We start from the raw sequence: 18,094 nt of genomic DNA, 5'->3' as shown, positions 1-18,094 counted from the left end.
GTCCTGGGGGGTAGCATTTTTCTGACATATCTGTCCATTTGTCTGTTATTGTTACTCTGTTGTTCACCAAAAATTTTGCACATTGTGGAGGTATTTCTGACATAACCTAGTTAATATTGTTAAGTATGTTGTTGAAGACTTGGCACATACTTAATGTTAGAATAAAATGCTGTAGCTATTTTAAATTTACCAAAAAACACAAAAACTTGCACTTATATCCTTGCTAGCCCCATAACAATAGTCATTAGATTCCTACTCACCAGTGAACTGTGTGGAGGTGTTTCTGAAATAACCTAGTTAATATAGTAGTCCATAGAGAGGAAATGTGATAAATATGCATTTCAACTGTTTCTTCTAAATAATTCCAAAACTGTATTGTCTTTCCGCAGATGCACAGTTTTGTAGATCACATGTTCCGTATCCCCTTCAGTACTGACTTGCTTGCTAGTAACATGGTTGCTAGCCTGCAGCACCATCTTTGTTAGGAAACAAAATCATTTGTTTTACTGGGTAAAAACCACACATCAACTGAGAGGTTTTTATCATTAAATAGACCTACTTTTTGGATTCTGCAGGAGCACGGCATTGCAGTTCAGTTTGTTAACAAGTTAACCAAGCAACTTTAATCACAATTGAACCTACGATAATGGACAACTTCCACAGAAACTAACATAGTGATTTCTAGTGAACTTTGAATGTATTGTCCTGTATTGCTCATAATAGCAAACATCCTCTGTAGTGTCACTTTGGTATCATTTTTTTTTTCACAAATGAAGTCAGCATTTTTCCACTTTTGGATCTCTTCTTCATTACACAACTAGTTTCTCTGTTAAGCTATTATTGTGTGGTTAGCTGTATAAAATAGCACACTGCATTACCATCATGAAATGAGCACACACAGTGTGAACTTAAGTGAAAGATAGTTACGTAGAACAAGCTGCCATATCTATGAAAATGGCAGCATATTCATATGATATAGATGTGGTCATTTTCCTTTACATATTGTACTGTTCTTGATTGTTTGATAAATAGTTGATGCACTTAAGACAAGAGAAATGCACAACAATATAATGTTGACCAAAGAATAAAACTCAGTATGGACTGGTAAAGCCAAAACAAGTTGTGCAATGAAGAAGAGGTCTAAATAAATACAGCCTAAGTGGGAAGGTACTGCCTTCATTTAGTAAATTTATAACTGTGGTATCCACTAAGAAAAAGGCCCTTTTTTCTGATACTGACGTTCTAAAGATAGTTAACGTATTCCTTGCCTTTTGGTAAAATGTACTATTTGAGTATGCTGGTAGTCCCTATTAAGTGCTGTGTGCGTGTGTGCGTGCACGTGTGGATGGGTATGCCCGCACGTCATATTATTTTTCAGTGTATTAAGGTTGTGGAAGTCAAATTAGCTTCCATTTCATGGACTGCTTTCTCAAATATTAATGTATCAAGATGAAAAGAAAGTTCAAGTCCTAAGTCTCGTGCACAGCAGGAAAGAACATAGCCATTGATTAGGGGCTCCATTTTCGAATGCTGTGGATGATGGACATGTCTCATATAACATTGTTAGTCTCCGTAACTGCTGTCGCAGAACATTAATTGCAGTTAATGACAGTGGGCTTAGCCAGTTTGTGCCTGTAATCAGATAGTTGTATGAAAAAATTCACTATGTGACATTTAAATCTACATTTATCTCCTTCAAGAATATTATCCTGCTTAGTAGAGGATACATTGTGTACCATTTTTGCCTTCAAAGAAAAATTCCTCTGATTTTTCTTCCATGATCATTTTGTGAAATATGTGTCGTGAGAGAATGTAATCAATTGCTTGACTCCTCTCGGAATTTATGATCTCAAATTTTTTTAACGTGAAGCCTATCTGATTCCCAAGGACTCTTATTTAGTGTCTGGTACTAAAGCTGGTTGAACAGCTGCATGACACTCTTCCACAGGTTACACAAACCTGTGATGAAATCTGCCGTTTTCTTTTGAATCGTTTCTATCTCCTTTTTTAATCCTATATGGTAAGTCACATACTGTTGACACATACATATGTCTCTTAGGTAAATTAAGTTTACTCAGGATTCTTTCAGTGAATCTATTTGGCACTTGCCTTTTCTGCATCTAAATTTGTGCTGTTAATTCACCTTAAATCAGTCTGGACACATACTACTAGATGGTTAGCATTATTTCCAGTGATTCATCGCTGATGATGCAACAAACTATAACATGAGTTTTTTTTCCTTATTTATGCATAATACAATACATTTGTTTAAGTTGAACGTTGACTACCCGTCCCTGCAACAAGTGCCAATCCTTTTCAGATCTTGCTCAGCAAAACAAAATTGGTGTCAATTTTTCAATGGGGAGAAACTGTCAGGTGAAGCAGCAGCTTCAGGTGTCTTCTGAGGAAATGTTACAGAAACAGATAAAAGTAATCTGCTTGATAATATCAAACCTTCAGTGAGACTGTTTACAGTCATTGCATTTCCAATACCCAGATAGTTGTAAGAAAATCCAGGATGTTTTCAGTTCATTCGCAAAGCTACACATATTTGGTAATCTCATGTTTTGTTCACTATCCAGGCATTTCAAACTATCTTGAACATCTTTAGAAAGTTGAGGAACATATTCTCAGCCTGGGCTGTGCTGTAACTCTTGGAGAGAGTGAGCAGTTTCACACAGTTATTTCTTTCATGGTCTATGTAGTGTTCTACAGAGGAAGATGTGATTGGCTAGGTCAGAGAAAAATCAGAGAGATTCAGCAATATAGCTGAAATAGAAACCATTTAAGTTCATCCACATGTAGGGAAAAGTCAATCAGCGCACGTGGTGTCTTCAGCCTAAAGGGCTGCTGGAGTAAAAATGTTTGATTACCAGTTTTGATCATGCAGATCATTGGATGGTCCACAAAAAATCAAGGTGACATAATTATTGTTGGTAATACTGTGACATCAGTAATCAAATGTAATGTGAGTAGTTCTGTTATAACCATACACAAATGGAAATTTATGTGGCACCATAGATGTAATGGTTAAAAGACATTATTTATCCACCAGTTGCCCTGGTGGATAGAATACTCTACAACATTCCATGCAGCATTTAACTGATAACTGTCACATAAGACCAACCGAAATGTTACAGCATATCATCTTCTGACCTAATTACCATCTCATTATTTCTGCCCATGTTGCTATATGACAACACTGACACCTGCAACACTTCTCTCCCCTCTCTCCAGTCTGTTACAAGGGTGGGGTAATGTGTTTAGTTTCCTTTTCCAATTTAGGTGCCAGTCCTTAAGAACATGAAATTTTTCTACAATTTTCCCCTTTCCTGTGCAGCAGGATGTATGCAGACAATATGCAAATACGTTTACTGAAACTATAATATGATGTTAAATGCTGCTTTATTTTACAACCATTTTCAAACTCTCTTCTTGCTTCTGTTAGGTATTTGGTTATAAATCAAGCAAGCATGTGAAATGTGCAACGAAAATAAGATAGGAGAATCAGCTATATTCATATAACTGATTGTAAAATCAAACAACAAAGAGATCAGACAGATTGTAGAGGGTGGATTTAATGGATACCACAACAGAGCATTCAGTCAGAAAAAGAAAGGGCTATTGTAATATTGTAAATACTTCCTCACAGAGTTTTAGTGTGAGACATTGTCCATACAATATACACAGAGGTGACGAGTCATCGGATATCCCCTAATATCGCGTCAGATCTCCTTTCACCCAGCATAGTGCAGCAACTCCATGTAGCATAGACTCAACAAGTCGGTGGAGGTCTCCTGGAAAAAATATTGAGCCATGCTGCTCCAATAGCTGTCCATAATTGCGAAAGTGTTGCTAGTGCAAGATTTTACGCATGAACTGATCTCTCAATCATGTCTCATAAATGTCTGATGGTATTCATGTTCAGTGATCGGTGTGGCAAAATCATTCACTTGAATTGTCCAGAATGTTTTTCAGATTAGTCGTGAGCAATTGTGGCCTGGTGACATGTTTAGGAATGGCAGCGGATGATCTCCAGGCAGCCCAAAATAACCATTTCCAGTCAATGATCATTTCAGTTGGACCACAGGACCCAGTCCATTCCATATAAACACAGCCCACATCATTATGGAACCACCACCACTTGCATAGTGCCTTGTTGACAGCTAGGATCCATGGCTTCATGAGGTCTATGCCACACATGAACCCTACCATCAGCTATTACCAGTTGAAATCGAGGAGTCATCTGATCAGGCCATGGTTTTCCAGTCATCTGGGTCCTGTTAGCAAAGGCACTTGATTCAGTCGTCTGCTGTCATAGCCCATTAATGCCAAATTTTGTCACACTGTCCTGATGGATATGTTTGTTGTACATCCCACATTGATTTCCGCAGTTATTTTATGCAGTGTTGCTTGTCTGTTACCAGTGACAACTCTACACAAATGCCGCTGCTCTGTCATTAAGTGAAGGCCATCAGCCACGGTGCTGTCCGTGATGAGACAAAATGCCTGAAATTTGGTATTCTTGGCACACTCTTGACATTGTGGATCTCAGAATGTTAAATTCCCTAATGACTTCCGAATTGGAATGTCCCATGTGTCTAGCTGCAACTACCATTCCACATTCAAAGCCTGTTAACTCCCATCATGCAGCCATAATCATGTTGGGAAAACAATTCACATGAATCACCTGAGTACAAATGACAGCTCCGCCCAAATCACCACTCTTTTACATCTTGTGAATGCGATACCACCCCCATCTAGATATGTGCATATCACTATACCGTGACTTTTTTCACCTCATTGTAGAGGCTTATGAAGCAGTGTGTACCATGTCAGAAGCTTTGTCTGTTTTGAATAATAGAAGAGAAATAAATGTTGCAAGACATATTATGTGCGTAGTTTACATGGTTTTAAAATTCATGAGTTATCATGTATTTCTTTATTTCACTTTGATATTTGCACTAGTATTCAACATAAAGTACCATATTCATTATTTTTTATTCTTTGAAACAAGATTACTGGTCTTTAACACAACTGAATCAATTAAACACTTAAACACTGGCTGCATTGAAGATTTTCAACTAAGGAGAACCTACGAATAATGTTCTAGAATAGTATCACTGCATGATACATCGAATGATGCATTGTAATCCAATCAATCTCCGATCACATCAAGAAATGGTGGTAAAATGCTGAGCCTCTTTCAGTGCATAGTAAGAAGTGGATGCATTATTTGAAAGAAGATTTTAAGTGTGCTTTAAAATTAAATATTTTGAAATAAGCATACATTTTGCTACCAGGAATGTCTAAGCATTGAATCTCCGTATATTGTTCCAGTAGTGCCTGGATCGTTATCATAATCAAAGAATCATACTCAAAGAAACCATACAGTTAATATGTGTTACATTAACAATTTACATAAATGAGTCAATAAATAGATTCATCTATCTTACCTACAAATAAAATTAAGATAGTGGATCCAGTAAGCAAAAACTATCAGTATGCGTATAGGCTGCAAGTAGCTTTACAGTATCACAGAATGAATTAGATTGTGCAAAAAATGCACTGAAAATTTTCAAATTGCATTACAGATAGCTTTTTGATTTTGTTATATTTATATTGAGGAAAAAATACCATTTTAATTTCAGAAGTTCCTGAGTATGTCATAAAAGCACAAGTGCTAGCAGGTGGTCGAGGGCTTGGTCATTTTGATAATGGATTTAAAAGCGGTGTTCACATAACAAAGAAGTAAGTATCTGTATGTGTTGTTAGTATTTTTTGTGGAATATTGGGTAGTTAAAAGCTTGAGTACAATGTGTGGTATATTAGTGCTTTTTTTATTCGTAACTTTCTGTAGTATAGTTTTTTTGTTTTTGTGGAAGTAGCATGTCGTAAGGTATGAGGAAGTAGGATGTTGATTTATTAAGAAATATTTAAAACTCATATGGGCAGAAACCACAAAGAGTGGCTATAAAATCTTTATTTCCTTTAATCTGATACTTAGTTTCATACTACCTTTTTGATATTCCTATGCCCTAGCCTCTGCACTCGCAGATAATTTTCACTCTATTGATGATATTACAATACTCTTTACCCATGCAGCCAATTGTGTATGTGACCTCAAGTTGAAATTTCACTTTCAGAGCGGCTGTGTGTGCTTAGGGACAGTATTACAGAACTACTGTATTAATGATGCCATTAAGAAAATTAAAAAAAAAAAATTACATCCTGTCGTGGTGGTCTGTACGTAAGTGTGCTCGTGTTCAGAATATGTCAACAGATATTGCATCAAGAATGAATGAATTACTTTAATTGATAAATAATTGGATAAACTGTAAATTTTCCTAGATAAGAAACACAGAGCTAATTAAAAACTTTGGGAATTGTCTGATAGAAAACAAATGTGGTATAATCAAGACAAAACACTGTATGTCTTAAGAGTCTACCCCATGTATAACAAAGACAGAAGTGAAGAAGCCATAGATAATATGAGAAATACTATGGCTTATTGAGGAATAAAAGAAAGGAATGACATCATTCATATTGTTTCCTATGGTCATCATTCTATCTTGAAATATTTGAAATGGCACATCTGTTCATCGCTGTTGATTTCTGTGCATACAATAAAGATTGTGCGCCGTCCATTGAAGTTTCCATGCCTGTGCATGTGGTAGTCATAAAATTTTTTTGGTAAATTCTTCTTCTTGGCATAGATTTTAACAGAATGTAATTTCATTTAGACCTGTGATGTATGTCACCACATGCTATTTTAGACTAGAAATTCTTGTCTTTTTTGTCTTAATTTCCTGTTGCTCTTTTGCAGAGCATCTAGGGCTTCGATGAAGCTCCACCAGCGCACTTGATTTTGGGCAACAATCTTCAACTGAAAATGTTTTCCTCTCCTTCTTGATCTCTTCCTGCCCTGTCTTCTGATCTTTGGTCTTCCTTGTTTCCATTTACCCTGTAAGTTGCAGCAAAGAGCTTTTGTCTTTACAGCATCCTTTCTTTTTTGAAAGATGTGTCCAATGCAGTTCCAGTTCCTTCTCAGGGTTTGGATGGTGACTGGTTCTTCTCTAGTTCTGTTCTAAAGGTCTTCATTGGAGATCACATTTTCCCAAGAGAGAGATTTTAAACCTTTGACTGCTGGAGGCACACCATCTTCTTGGCGCACTGAACCGCCACAGCCTGCGGCGTAATCCGTGCTAATAGCTCCCTGTGCTAAGTGCTTGTCTCGTGGAGCCGCCGTGGGGAGCGGAGCGGCCCATGCGGCCTGACCCGCCCTGTGCTGAAAACTTCTGGACTGCTTACAACTTGCACAGAGCCAGTGTGAATTTTTGATGACTTTCAGCTGTAATATCTCGGGCAAAAGTTTTTGTAAACAAATCAAATTTGGCCATCTTGTACAACTTTATGCATTATCTTAAGAATAACAATGAAAAGAATCTTATGAGCCATTTTGAGCCAGAAAACTCTAGGTAAAATTGGCCAAAAAAATAGGTGCCTGAAAAAATTTCGAATTTGGATTTTTGTGTCTCCTGGACTAATGCTATGACGAACGTGAAACTTGACATGTATTAACCTAACAACACGAGGTTCTCAAATATAAAGTTCCATTTGTGTAGCACTTTCCAGTACTGACTGAATTAAGGGCGAATTTGAAGATTTTGTAAAAATGTCAAAAATGTGATATTTTTGTTCTGATTTTGCTGAAAAACCATGTTCTATAAAACATTCCAAGCTGTATAATTGGAATGAAAGTTGGGCGTGAAAATCGTGCCCAAAAACAATGTAAACTTCCAATTCACATATCTAGTAGAGTGAACACATGATAAAAATGAAATTTAGATAAAGATATGGAATCAAAATTTTTATTCCTCTACTATTTTCAAATAATCTACAAATTAGTCAAAAAGATGTTGATTCTTATGAAAAGATAAAAGCAGGGTATATTCGAAACTTCTTTTACAAATACCGGTTTCTGTTAATGCTTCAGAGCCAGCCTCAGTCGAATAACCAATTTTAAGCCTCCCACCATCCCCAGGAGAGTGAGTTTAATTTCCAATATTGACTAACAACAGAGGCAAAGTATCAAGAAAAATCACAATGAGAACAGAGTTTTAACTTTGGCATGTTATTTGTCGTTGATCAAAGGCGTTTGAAATCAGTTATGGAAAACTGGTTTTTTACAAGTGGACTGAATGTGCTCTGTATTTGTACTACTAAGGATAAAGGAATATAACTGTCTATGTCACATGTTAATAATTTAAATGTATCATATGTAGATTAATATATGGATTATTGGCACACAATGTACTAGATATATTTACATTTGCCACAGTACAGATATTGCGCCCTCTCAATCACCAGGTCCTTTCATTTGCTAGCAAACTGCTACATATGAAGAAGTCAGGCATTGTTTGAATAATTTTACATCTGTTACATCTATTTCCCATACTTCTTTTCGATCCGGACACTGGACTGGCACTGGCGGAGTTAAAAATAGATTTTTTTAGTAATTCATTCAGAAGTGTCAACAAATTTTCTCAGGTTTAGTTCCCAATGATTAGTAATGCTTCTTTGTATGATAAGTCTCAAAGCAGGGTGCAGCACATAATGGAATATTGCAGGTTCTGCATTACAATCTAGTTTCCTGGTGCAGATTCTGTTTCATGCAAAACACACATCTGTACATTAGCGTACTTTTCTGCGAATGTTCACTCATAATAACTGCGGGAAAATGTCTCCCTGTGAATCGCAGAGGATTCTCGTCATCATAGCACCTTCCTCTACCAGCTTTTTCCCATTCTGTAGCATATTTTTCTACAGTCTCCTGTACAATAGAAAGGTAAAACTCCGTAAGCACTATTTTCCACCCTGTTACCGACTGGTGGAGAGCATGAGCATTTAGAATGTACAGATCCAGAATGTGAAAAAAGTATTTCTTGTACCATTTCACAGTCTTACGCACTGATCCCACAGAGATCAGTAACATGTCAAAATGGTCAACTGCACCCATACTCGAATTGTAATCTTCAATACATTGTGGTTTATATATTTTTTCTCCAGTATTTCTGTCAGTCTTTTCTGTTTCAACCATTTGTGTTGTGTGACTTGTGGTGAACATGCACACCTCTCTCTTATCATACCACTTGATAGCAAGGATCTTGTCAGTGGACTTAAACTCAGTTTCTCCTCATTTTAATTTCTTCCGCAGTTTTGGCATGTTGCGCCTATACTTACAAACAGTGCCACGTGCGGCTGTTCCATGGTTGTGAAGCCAGAGGAACAGGTCCAGGCTGGAGCACCAATTATCGACACAGAATATGACCCTGTTCCAGATACAGTCCCATAAGAGTTGCCACTATGTCGCCACTTTTTCCTAAATTGTGGAACTCTGACAGTCACACAGTACAAATGTCTTTATTTTGAATCTACTTTGTTTGGTTGGAATAAATTACTTAAAAGATAATTGTCCTTTGAACGGCAAGATACTTTCATCTATACAAAGCTTGTGATGTGGACAGAATTAATTACAAAACGTCTTAAGAGCTTTGTCAACAGTCATCCTAATTTTAAATAGACTGTCACCTCCAGTACTCTGAGTTATCACTGAAGTGTAGCATTCTCGGGAGTAGACAAAAATGGTCTCGGGACCATTTCGCTGTAAACTGGTGTTTTCAGAAGTGTATCACTGGACCAATAATCACTTAATTTTAACTTCTTAACTTGCGACATTAGAAGGCACATAGCAACAAAACAATACATTTCCTCAAATGCAGTGTCTTTCCACTTTGAGAGTTGAAAAATCACAGATTCTGTAGTACTTTCTCTGGTGTAAATGGAAAAACAATTTGTTTCATCTGCAATAAATTGCAACAGTTCTTCAGACATAAATATCAGAAAAAATGAAAGAATGCTTGGATCACTATTTGTGGCCTGAAGTCGAGTCATCAAAGTAACGGCTTAATGGTTAGAAATTGGTTTCTTTCCAGTCAAACTTGTCACTTATGTGCTTTCTTTTCCGAACCATTTCACTGTCACTTTCTGATTACTCGAATTCGAACAAACTGCTGACCGTAATTCTTTCTCTCCCCCTGATGTAAAGGGCTGACGACTACAGATTCAAGATTCTGTTGAAGATTCATCACTGCTAGCAACATCAGATAATCCCATTCACTGTCGCTCCTAGTGAGCATATCCAGGATCTCTTTATCAGTGCAACCAGGGCGACGTGACATTTCTTCCATAGAAAACAACAAAACTGACAAAAACACGGGAAGCAAAGTAAAATTCTGCAAAGGTGGAACACAGCAACAAACACATAGGCACTCTCGTACTATACAGTCAGACCACTGAACAGCTACTGAAAGAGCAGGGCGGAAAGACAGCTCTGTGTGTTTACACGTCTGCCATGCTCAGGTAGCTGTGACTCAGTGTGCTTAAATTTGTCCCTAGCGCTGAAAAGGCCAGTGGCACGGTGTGCATCAACACATCCTTACTGCGGTAGGGAATACCCAAGGGCTGCGCTTAAACACATCTGGCACACTAGGGGTACAGTGATGCATGATGAATTAACACACCTCCAACAGTCGAAGTGTTAGGATTTTCCTAAAACATCTACTGTGGGAGACTTGCAAACTATTGGTGATTGTAGAGGTAATCTTCCAAATTTCGCATTCGTGTAGCAGCAGTGCTTTCACATTTGTTCTGAATATTCATAGTTTAGTTGTCATGGAAATATCTCTTGCCCTCCATAATGGATATAGTTGTATGAAGGCCCCATTTGCCTTTTAGGTTCTTGCTCCAGCATCAGCAGCTACTCCTCACACTTCAGTAACTACACTCTCAAAGTGTGCGAGTTCGTTTACCATTTCAACTTCCTCATTGTTTCCAACTTTCTCATATTTCTTTTTATTGAGTTTCATAATCTTCACCTTGGCAGTCTCCAATTTCGGCATGTGTTCTTTCCATGTCAACATAGTTCTGCAAGAGGAGGCAAATGTCACCATTAAACTTAAGATCTTACAATTGCTCATTCAATCCCCAGCATATCACTCTCTCCTTTTTCTCCACCACTTTCCTCGTAATTTCATAAAGCACCAATAAAAAGATAGTTGGAGATAAAACACATTGTTGGCGACCTCCAGACTTAACTTGGAAGGCCCTCCATAGCTTTATACTCATTGATGAATTGGCATGTGTAGTTATTGTAAGTCTTCCTGACAACCTTCACTCTATTCTCTGTGGTAATGTACATTTTCAAAGATTTCCATGTAGGTCTTCTTGTAGTGGAGTTGAAGACATTTTAAAAGTCAACAAAAAGAATGTGATGACAAGTAATGAATTCATTTGGTTGTCTGAAGGACATGATTATCAGGTTCCGAAACGTTCAAAACTTATACCAACCTCAGTCTGATGATGACTCTGAGTGTTTATTTGATCTGAAAAGAAAGGTTACTTCTAAAATTGGTTTGCTGTTTTCTTAGCTGCAGTTCAGCTTGGCCCTTAATTCTATTAAGGATTATTCACACCAACACTTTGCTTGAAATTGTAAGCAAGTTAATGCCACTCCAATTATGGCAGTTGGTGGTTTCACCTTTTTTTGGCAATTTAATTAAAATTCCTTCTCTCTACTCCTGTGGCATGCTCTTCAAATTCCTTATCGTTGTCAAAAGAGGGTGGAAAATATTAGTGGCTGTGTCTGGCTCAGTGGTCATAAGTTGTGGTCTTGTGTTATCAATCAATGGGGCTTTTCCATTGATTAGCTGCTTGATTGCTGCCTTGATCTCTTCCTTTGGAGGCAGCTCCAATTTAATGATATTTTCTAATATTTCAGGATCATCTTCCTCTTTTGGTGCTGTTTTTTGTTTAGACTCTCCCTCATTGTCGCTATTCAGCACCTCCATAAAGTGCTCATGTCATCTTCGATGTTGTGCATCATTGTTGGTGAGGAGATGTCCTTATTTGCTCCTTACAGGATGACTTCAGGAGACTTTCTTTTTGGCGAGAATCTTCACAGTTTTATGAGTAAACTGTCGAAGTATTCGTTATAAAGTTCCCAAATTTACTGCCCTTCAGGAAAGTTCTCACACTGTAATTATTCTTGGGGCTGAGAGTTGGCTGAAACCCAAAGTGGAAAGCTCTGAGATATTTAGCAAGTCGTGGAACATATATTGGAAATACAGATTAGAGGCCATAGGAGGGGGAGTTTTCATTGCAGTTGACAAAAATATTCTCTCTACTGAGGTCGAAGTTGAATGTGACACTGAAGTTGTCTGGTCACATATAACAGGTGTAGGTGAAACTGAGTTAATTGCTGGATGTTTTTACCGGCCACCTGATTCCACTATGGCAGTCCTAAAGTCATTCAAAGATAGTGTGCATTTAAGAGTGCATAAATACTCAGATCATACAATACTATTTGGAAGCGACTTTAACCTGCTGAGTATAGACTGGGATGTCTATGGATTAATTGTGTGGGGGGGGGGGGGGGGGGGGTACAGACAAACAGTCAGTGATGCGAAATACTTTGGAACTTGGAACACATTTTCTGAAAATTGTCTTGAGTAGCTAGCTCGGCAGCCCACATGCAATGGAATTATCTTAGACCTTGTAGCTACAAATAGACTTGTCGTTACAGCAATTATGATGACAAAAATTAATAAATCAGTCAATAAGGCTGGGACAGTGTTTCTGCTAGATAGACGAGATAAGCAGTTATTAACATATTAGAACCAGTAAGATGGATGTAGAGGAATTATGGGCAAAGTTTAAGCAGATTTTAAATCGTGGTTGGGAGAGTTATGTGCCTATTAAGTGGATGAGGGATGGAAAAGACCCACCAACAGTTTAATAACAAAATTCTTAAGATACTGAGGAAGCAAAGGCTAGGTTCAAAAGAGGATGCACAAATGTCAAGCGAAGATTAGTAGAGATTCGTGCGTCTGTGAAGAGATCTGTGAAATCTCTAAGCGGGTCTAAGCTTCCGTTCAGTCTCTTGTTGACCAATCTGCTGTGGCAGTTGAAGATAGCAAAATGAAAGACAAAGTTTTAAATTTCACATTCAAGAAATCGTTTACACAGGAGAATTGTACAAAAATACAGTCACTTGACCATCGGACAGACTCCCGTATGGACGACATAGAAATAAGCATACCTGACATGGAGAAGCAGCTTAAAGATTTGAAAATAAATAAATCACCAGTTCGATTTTACAAACAGTACCCTACAGCATTGGCCCCTTGCCTAGCGTGCATTTATCGTGAATCTTTCACCCAGCACAAAGTCCCAAGCATCTGGAAAAAAGTGCAGGTGACTACACTAAGAAAGGTAAAAAGAATGGACCCACAAAATGTACAGACCAGTATTCCTAACTTCTGTTTGTTGCAGAATCCTGGAACACATTCTCAGTTTGAATATAATTAACTTTCTTGAGCCTAAGAAGCTTATGACCACGAATCGGCATGGTTTTGGAAAGCATTTCTCATGCAATACTCAGCTTGCCCTTTTCTCACATGATATAGTGAGAACTGTGGATGAAGGGCAACAGGCAGGGTCCATATTTCTAGCTTTCCAGAAAGCATTTGACATGGTGCCCCATTGCAGGCTTTTAATGAAGGTATGAACATATGGAATAAGTTCACAGATATGTGAGTGCCTGGAAGACTTCTTCAATAATAGAACCCAGTATGTTGTCATCGACAGTGAGTGTTCATCAGAGACAAGGATATTGTCAGGTGTGCCCTGGGCAGGGTGGGCAGCAGTCGGTTGTTGTTTGCTGATGATGTACGGTAAGGTGTCGAAGTTGAATGACTGTAGGAAGATACAAGACAACTTCGACAAAATTTCCAATTGGTGTGATAAATGGCAGCTAGCCCTAAATGTGGAAAAATGCAATTTAATGTGAATGAGTAGGAAGAACAAACCCGTAATGTTCAGGTACAGTATTACTAATGTCCAGCTTGATACAGTCAAGTCATTTAAATATCTGGGTGTAACATTGCAAAGCGATATGAGATGGAATGAGCATGTGAAAACTGTGGAACTGAAGGCAAATAGTCGACAATTCCAAGTTGTTTCTGACATCCATTCCTTTCTTCTTGGCTTCCTGAAGCAAGCAATTTTTTGCAGCTGTGCCTCTAGCAGCTATTTTCATCTTCTCCCATTTTCCATCAGTGCCCACTTCTTCATCTGTGCAAAGGCCCTGAAACCGGTTTCTTGATTATAGTATGAATTCTTGGCTGCTACTTTAATTTTTCTATTTCCTACATCAATGTGTGGAAACACTTTCTTTTAATGACTATCTTGATGCAAACATGTGCAACCATAAGGTGGTCGCCACTTCCTATGTTTGCTCTCCTTCGGTTTCTCAATTATATGAGGGATTTTTTTCCACTTTCTACTAAAAGCTGTGTGGTCAGTTTGATTTGTAATGTTAAGATTTGGAGACATCTGTGATGTTTTGACATTTTTCATGAGAGAAGATTGTGCTACCAATAATTAGATCGTTATTTTCACAGAAAGCTACAAAAACCTCTTCATTGTTAATCATGTTGCCAACTCCATGTTGTCTCATCACTTGCTCCATTCCAGGAATGTCTGCACCTATCTTTGCATTAAAATCACCTGTCATAATTAAAATAACTTTCCTGGTGGTGTTTTTGACTGTTTTCTGGAGTTCTACATACAAATTGGCATTTCCTCTCTAGCTTCTTCAGTTTTTGCAGAATATTGGACTATGGAGTTATTTCTCACTCTTCCTTTGAATCTTGTCCTGAGAATTTTTGAAGACATATGCTTCCCCAAGCTGCTGTTCATTCTTTTAGGAGCAATCCCACTCCCTCCACGTGTGGATCATCACTGTTTAGCTTTCCAAAACACAGAGATGTATGCCCACTCAAGGTCTTCAATTCTTCAAATTCATTCCATCTCACTTCACTTACTGCCAGGATGCTGAGTCTATATATCTCTGCTGCTGCTCTACGTGGTGGCAGTTTCTGAGGTTGGTATAAGTTTTGAACGTTTCGGAACCTGATAATCATGTCCTTCTTTATGCCAAATGTTGTCATTGTTGTTTTTAGGTCCATCTAGCTGCTTCTCTTAGTTTCTTTAATGTATTGATTTTAAGCAGTTGTGGGTAGTTAAAGTATATCAGCACATTGCCATGTTTGGGCTGCCACCTCTGAGCATTGACACTTGCTCCCAGTGAAGATGTTATAGGTGGGCAGAGAATGTCATTTCCTACAATTCCCTTTGTGTGGTTTGGTTATATCACAATGACTCGGTCGTCATAGCCATGGTAACGGGGTACACCACTGGAAGGTGAGGTTGACATTTGCATGGGAGAGGGTGTCTGAGTCGCTTCACTGTACCTTACATCCCAGAAAGTTCTCAAATGATGGATTAATCCATTTGTTTTAAACAGTGTGTGTTTTGTACCCTCCAGGAAACAGTTAAATTGAAGAATTAATACTCTTATTTTATTTCAGGCCAGCAGAAATTGAGGCCATTTTGGGAAACATGATTGGGCATAGACTTATCACCAAGCAGACTCCAAAGGATGGCATTCTAGTTAAGAAAGTTATGGTAGCAGAGTCTGTTACCATTAAGCGGGAGACCTATGTTTGTATACTGATGGACAGGTCTGTAGATCACAAGCTGTACATCTTTCATATTCAGTTTAAGAGTACCTTTAAGTAGTTTTTAACTATGTCTTTCATTAGTTTTCATTATTTATTCATCTAAAATAAGAGAGCTGTTGTTGTGTTTGCATTAACTTGAATTATAGTAGTACCAGATTGGTTAGTATGGTCTGATTTCCCATTTTAATTGGAGATGGAAGATAAATTTCAATACATGGGTGTAAACAATAACTGTTAGCAACATACCACAGTGGTGTAAATGAAATTGAGACAAATAAATTGATATTACTATCAGTAGTTCTGCCTATGGGCAGACTGAGTTGCAATGATAAGTCAAACATCAGGCAAGGAATGACTTTATTGCTTATGACACATTTTGGAATTTGTTCACCATCAGACATATGCAGAAAATTGTTTCCAGAAATATTTTTTAAAACATAGTAATGGATGCCTTAATCATTCCAATTTGATTTAAAAACACCTGGCACAAATTATAATACACCTATCCAGGCACTATTGCTGCATGTAGATATATGTATTCAGTTGTACACGAAACAAACATTCACAGGCTACTGACATAATTCTGCAGAGTGCAGACCAAGAAGACATTTTTGCCACCAGGTGACATTACAAAACATATAGTGTTGCCAATGCTCAACAACTACTATACATTTATTATACGATGTGTCTCGTTGCTGTGAACCAACTTATTTTATAATAAATATTTGCTTTATACAAGTGGCAATGCCTTGACAATGATAAAAAGTTACTAAATTTTAAGTTAAATTCAAGAGTATTACATGGTGCCACACATCGTCAAAAGCTACAATTGCAACAACTGTGCAATATGACAAGTCACATAAACTTAAAATATGCAATAGCAGTACTAACATATGCCACAAATTTGATTATAGGCAGTAAGACAGGGGAAGGAGAATACAATATTTTCTTTAAAACTAGGGTAGTCCATCTGGCTGACCCAAATCGGTAAATGAAAGTACTCAATGTACACCATTGCACTTACATCAAATAGGGGGAAAAAATTCTGCTAATGAACACAACCAGTTTTTTTATGAAATGTGGGACGTATTTCAGTATAAGTAGTATAAAAAAAATCGGTCTTGGTGGGATTACCCATCATGTCCATATAACTAAGAAATATTATTTGATACCATAGATCGTCAAACATTAAAATCGTGTCATCTTGTTGCACTTTACAAAAATTGTAAAGCAAAAGTATAAAATACATAAGTAATTGTACAGCCTAAACTATAAAATATGAAACAGGCACAGTAGAAATTAGATTGGGCGGGAGGGACAGGAATGGAGAAAAGGGGGTTAGGTAGGGGAGGCGCACTATATAAAAATTAAATGGAAGCTGGAGTTTTTCTCAGAATCAGACATTGGTGTCACACAGCCGTGCTCATAACAAATCCTGAAAAATATTGAATGTGTTCATTCAAGATTCCATGTTGGTTAGCATTAAAATGCTTATATATCTCAGTTTCTTTCAAAATGTCTAAATCTAAGCCTTTTGGCTTTATGTTAAAGATCATTAGGGATTTTTCAGTCATATCTGCATGATGCTTCTGATCACTGAGATGACAACCCTTAGCAGTAGTGTTGTTATTATGGTGTTCCCTGAATCTGGTTAAAAAGTCATGCCCTGTCTGCCAAATGTAAACACTATCAAAGGATCCACAAGTGATTATATATACCTTCGACTTTGTAAATTTATCCTGCTTGTTGTCAACAGGTGTAAGCAAAACTGTCTTAAGTTTCTTGAGCATCTGGAAGCCAGTTTGTATACTGGCTTTTTTAAATGCGTTGACAGTTTGTTCTCAGAAATTCCCTGTATAGGATATAGATGCATATTTAGGCAGGTTCTCAGGAGGACCAGGAATAGATTTTTTTCCCTTCTATTGAATACCAGTTGATAAATAGCAATAGTATTGCACTTTCAGTGTAACCATTTTTCAGACATATTTGTGTGATTTGTATGATTTTCTAACATATGCAGAGCTTAAGACAAGTTTAGCTAGCCTGTTGAACATGGACACGAGCATTGGCAGGAAGAATGCACACACTTAAGTGCACGAGTGGCAAGAGTCTACATTCGGCCAACAATGCCATATGATCATTTCCATTTCTACATTAATAATTACATCCGCGGTGCATGGTTTTCTGAAAACATCTAAACAAGAATCTTTAGATTGCCTAGTAGTATTCAAGTCGAAGTAGTTAAGACTTCCCTATTTGATTCCAACTCGACAATGAAGTGTGTTTTTGAATGCAGCAGACTGAGGGAGCCTGCCAAATGTGTGATTCTGTTGCTGTAAGTGCAATAAAAATATAACCTACATATCTTCGATACAAAATTATATTATTAGACATGGCCCTATTATTTGCAAAGAATATTCTATCTTGGTAATTAATGAAAATGTCAGTCA

At 37.6% G+C, this 18,094-nt stretch overlaps 1 protein-coding gene across 2 annotated transcripts in view; it reads left to right on the top strand.

Annotated features, from left to right (window-relative positions):
• Positions 1-18,094, top strand: part of LOC124555651 (succinate--CoA ligase [GDP-forming] subunit beta, mitochondrial) — a 96,557-nt gene that overhangs the window by 44,095 nt on the left and 34,368 nt on the right. For both annotated transcript variants that reach the window (XM_047129635.1, XM_047129636.1), the window contains exons 4-5: positions 5,652-5,751; positions 15,492-15,644. In XM_047129635.1, coding sequence (XP_046985591.1) covers positions 5,652-5,751; positions 15,492-15,644 — 253 coding nt within the window. The remainder of the gene's footprint in view (positions 1-5,651; positions 5,752-15,491; positions 15,645-18,094) is intronic.

Source organism: Schistocerca americana, chromosome X (assembly GCF_021461395.2).
Source record: "Schistocerca americana isolate TAMUIC-IGC-003095 chromosome X, iqSchAmer2.1, whole genome shotgun sequence".
Taxonomy (NCBI): Eukaryota; Metazoa; Arthropoda; class Insecta; order Orthoptera; family Acrididae; genus Schistocerca; species Schistocerca americana.
This window is presented reverse-complemented; position numbering and strand designations above follow the sequence as displayed.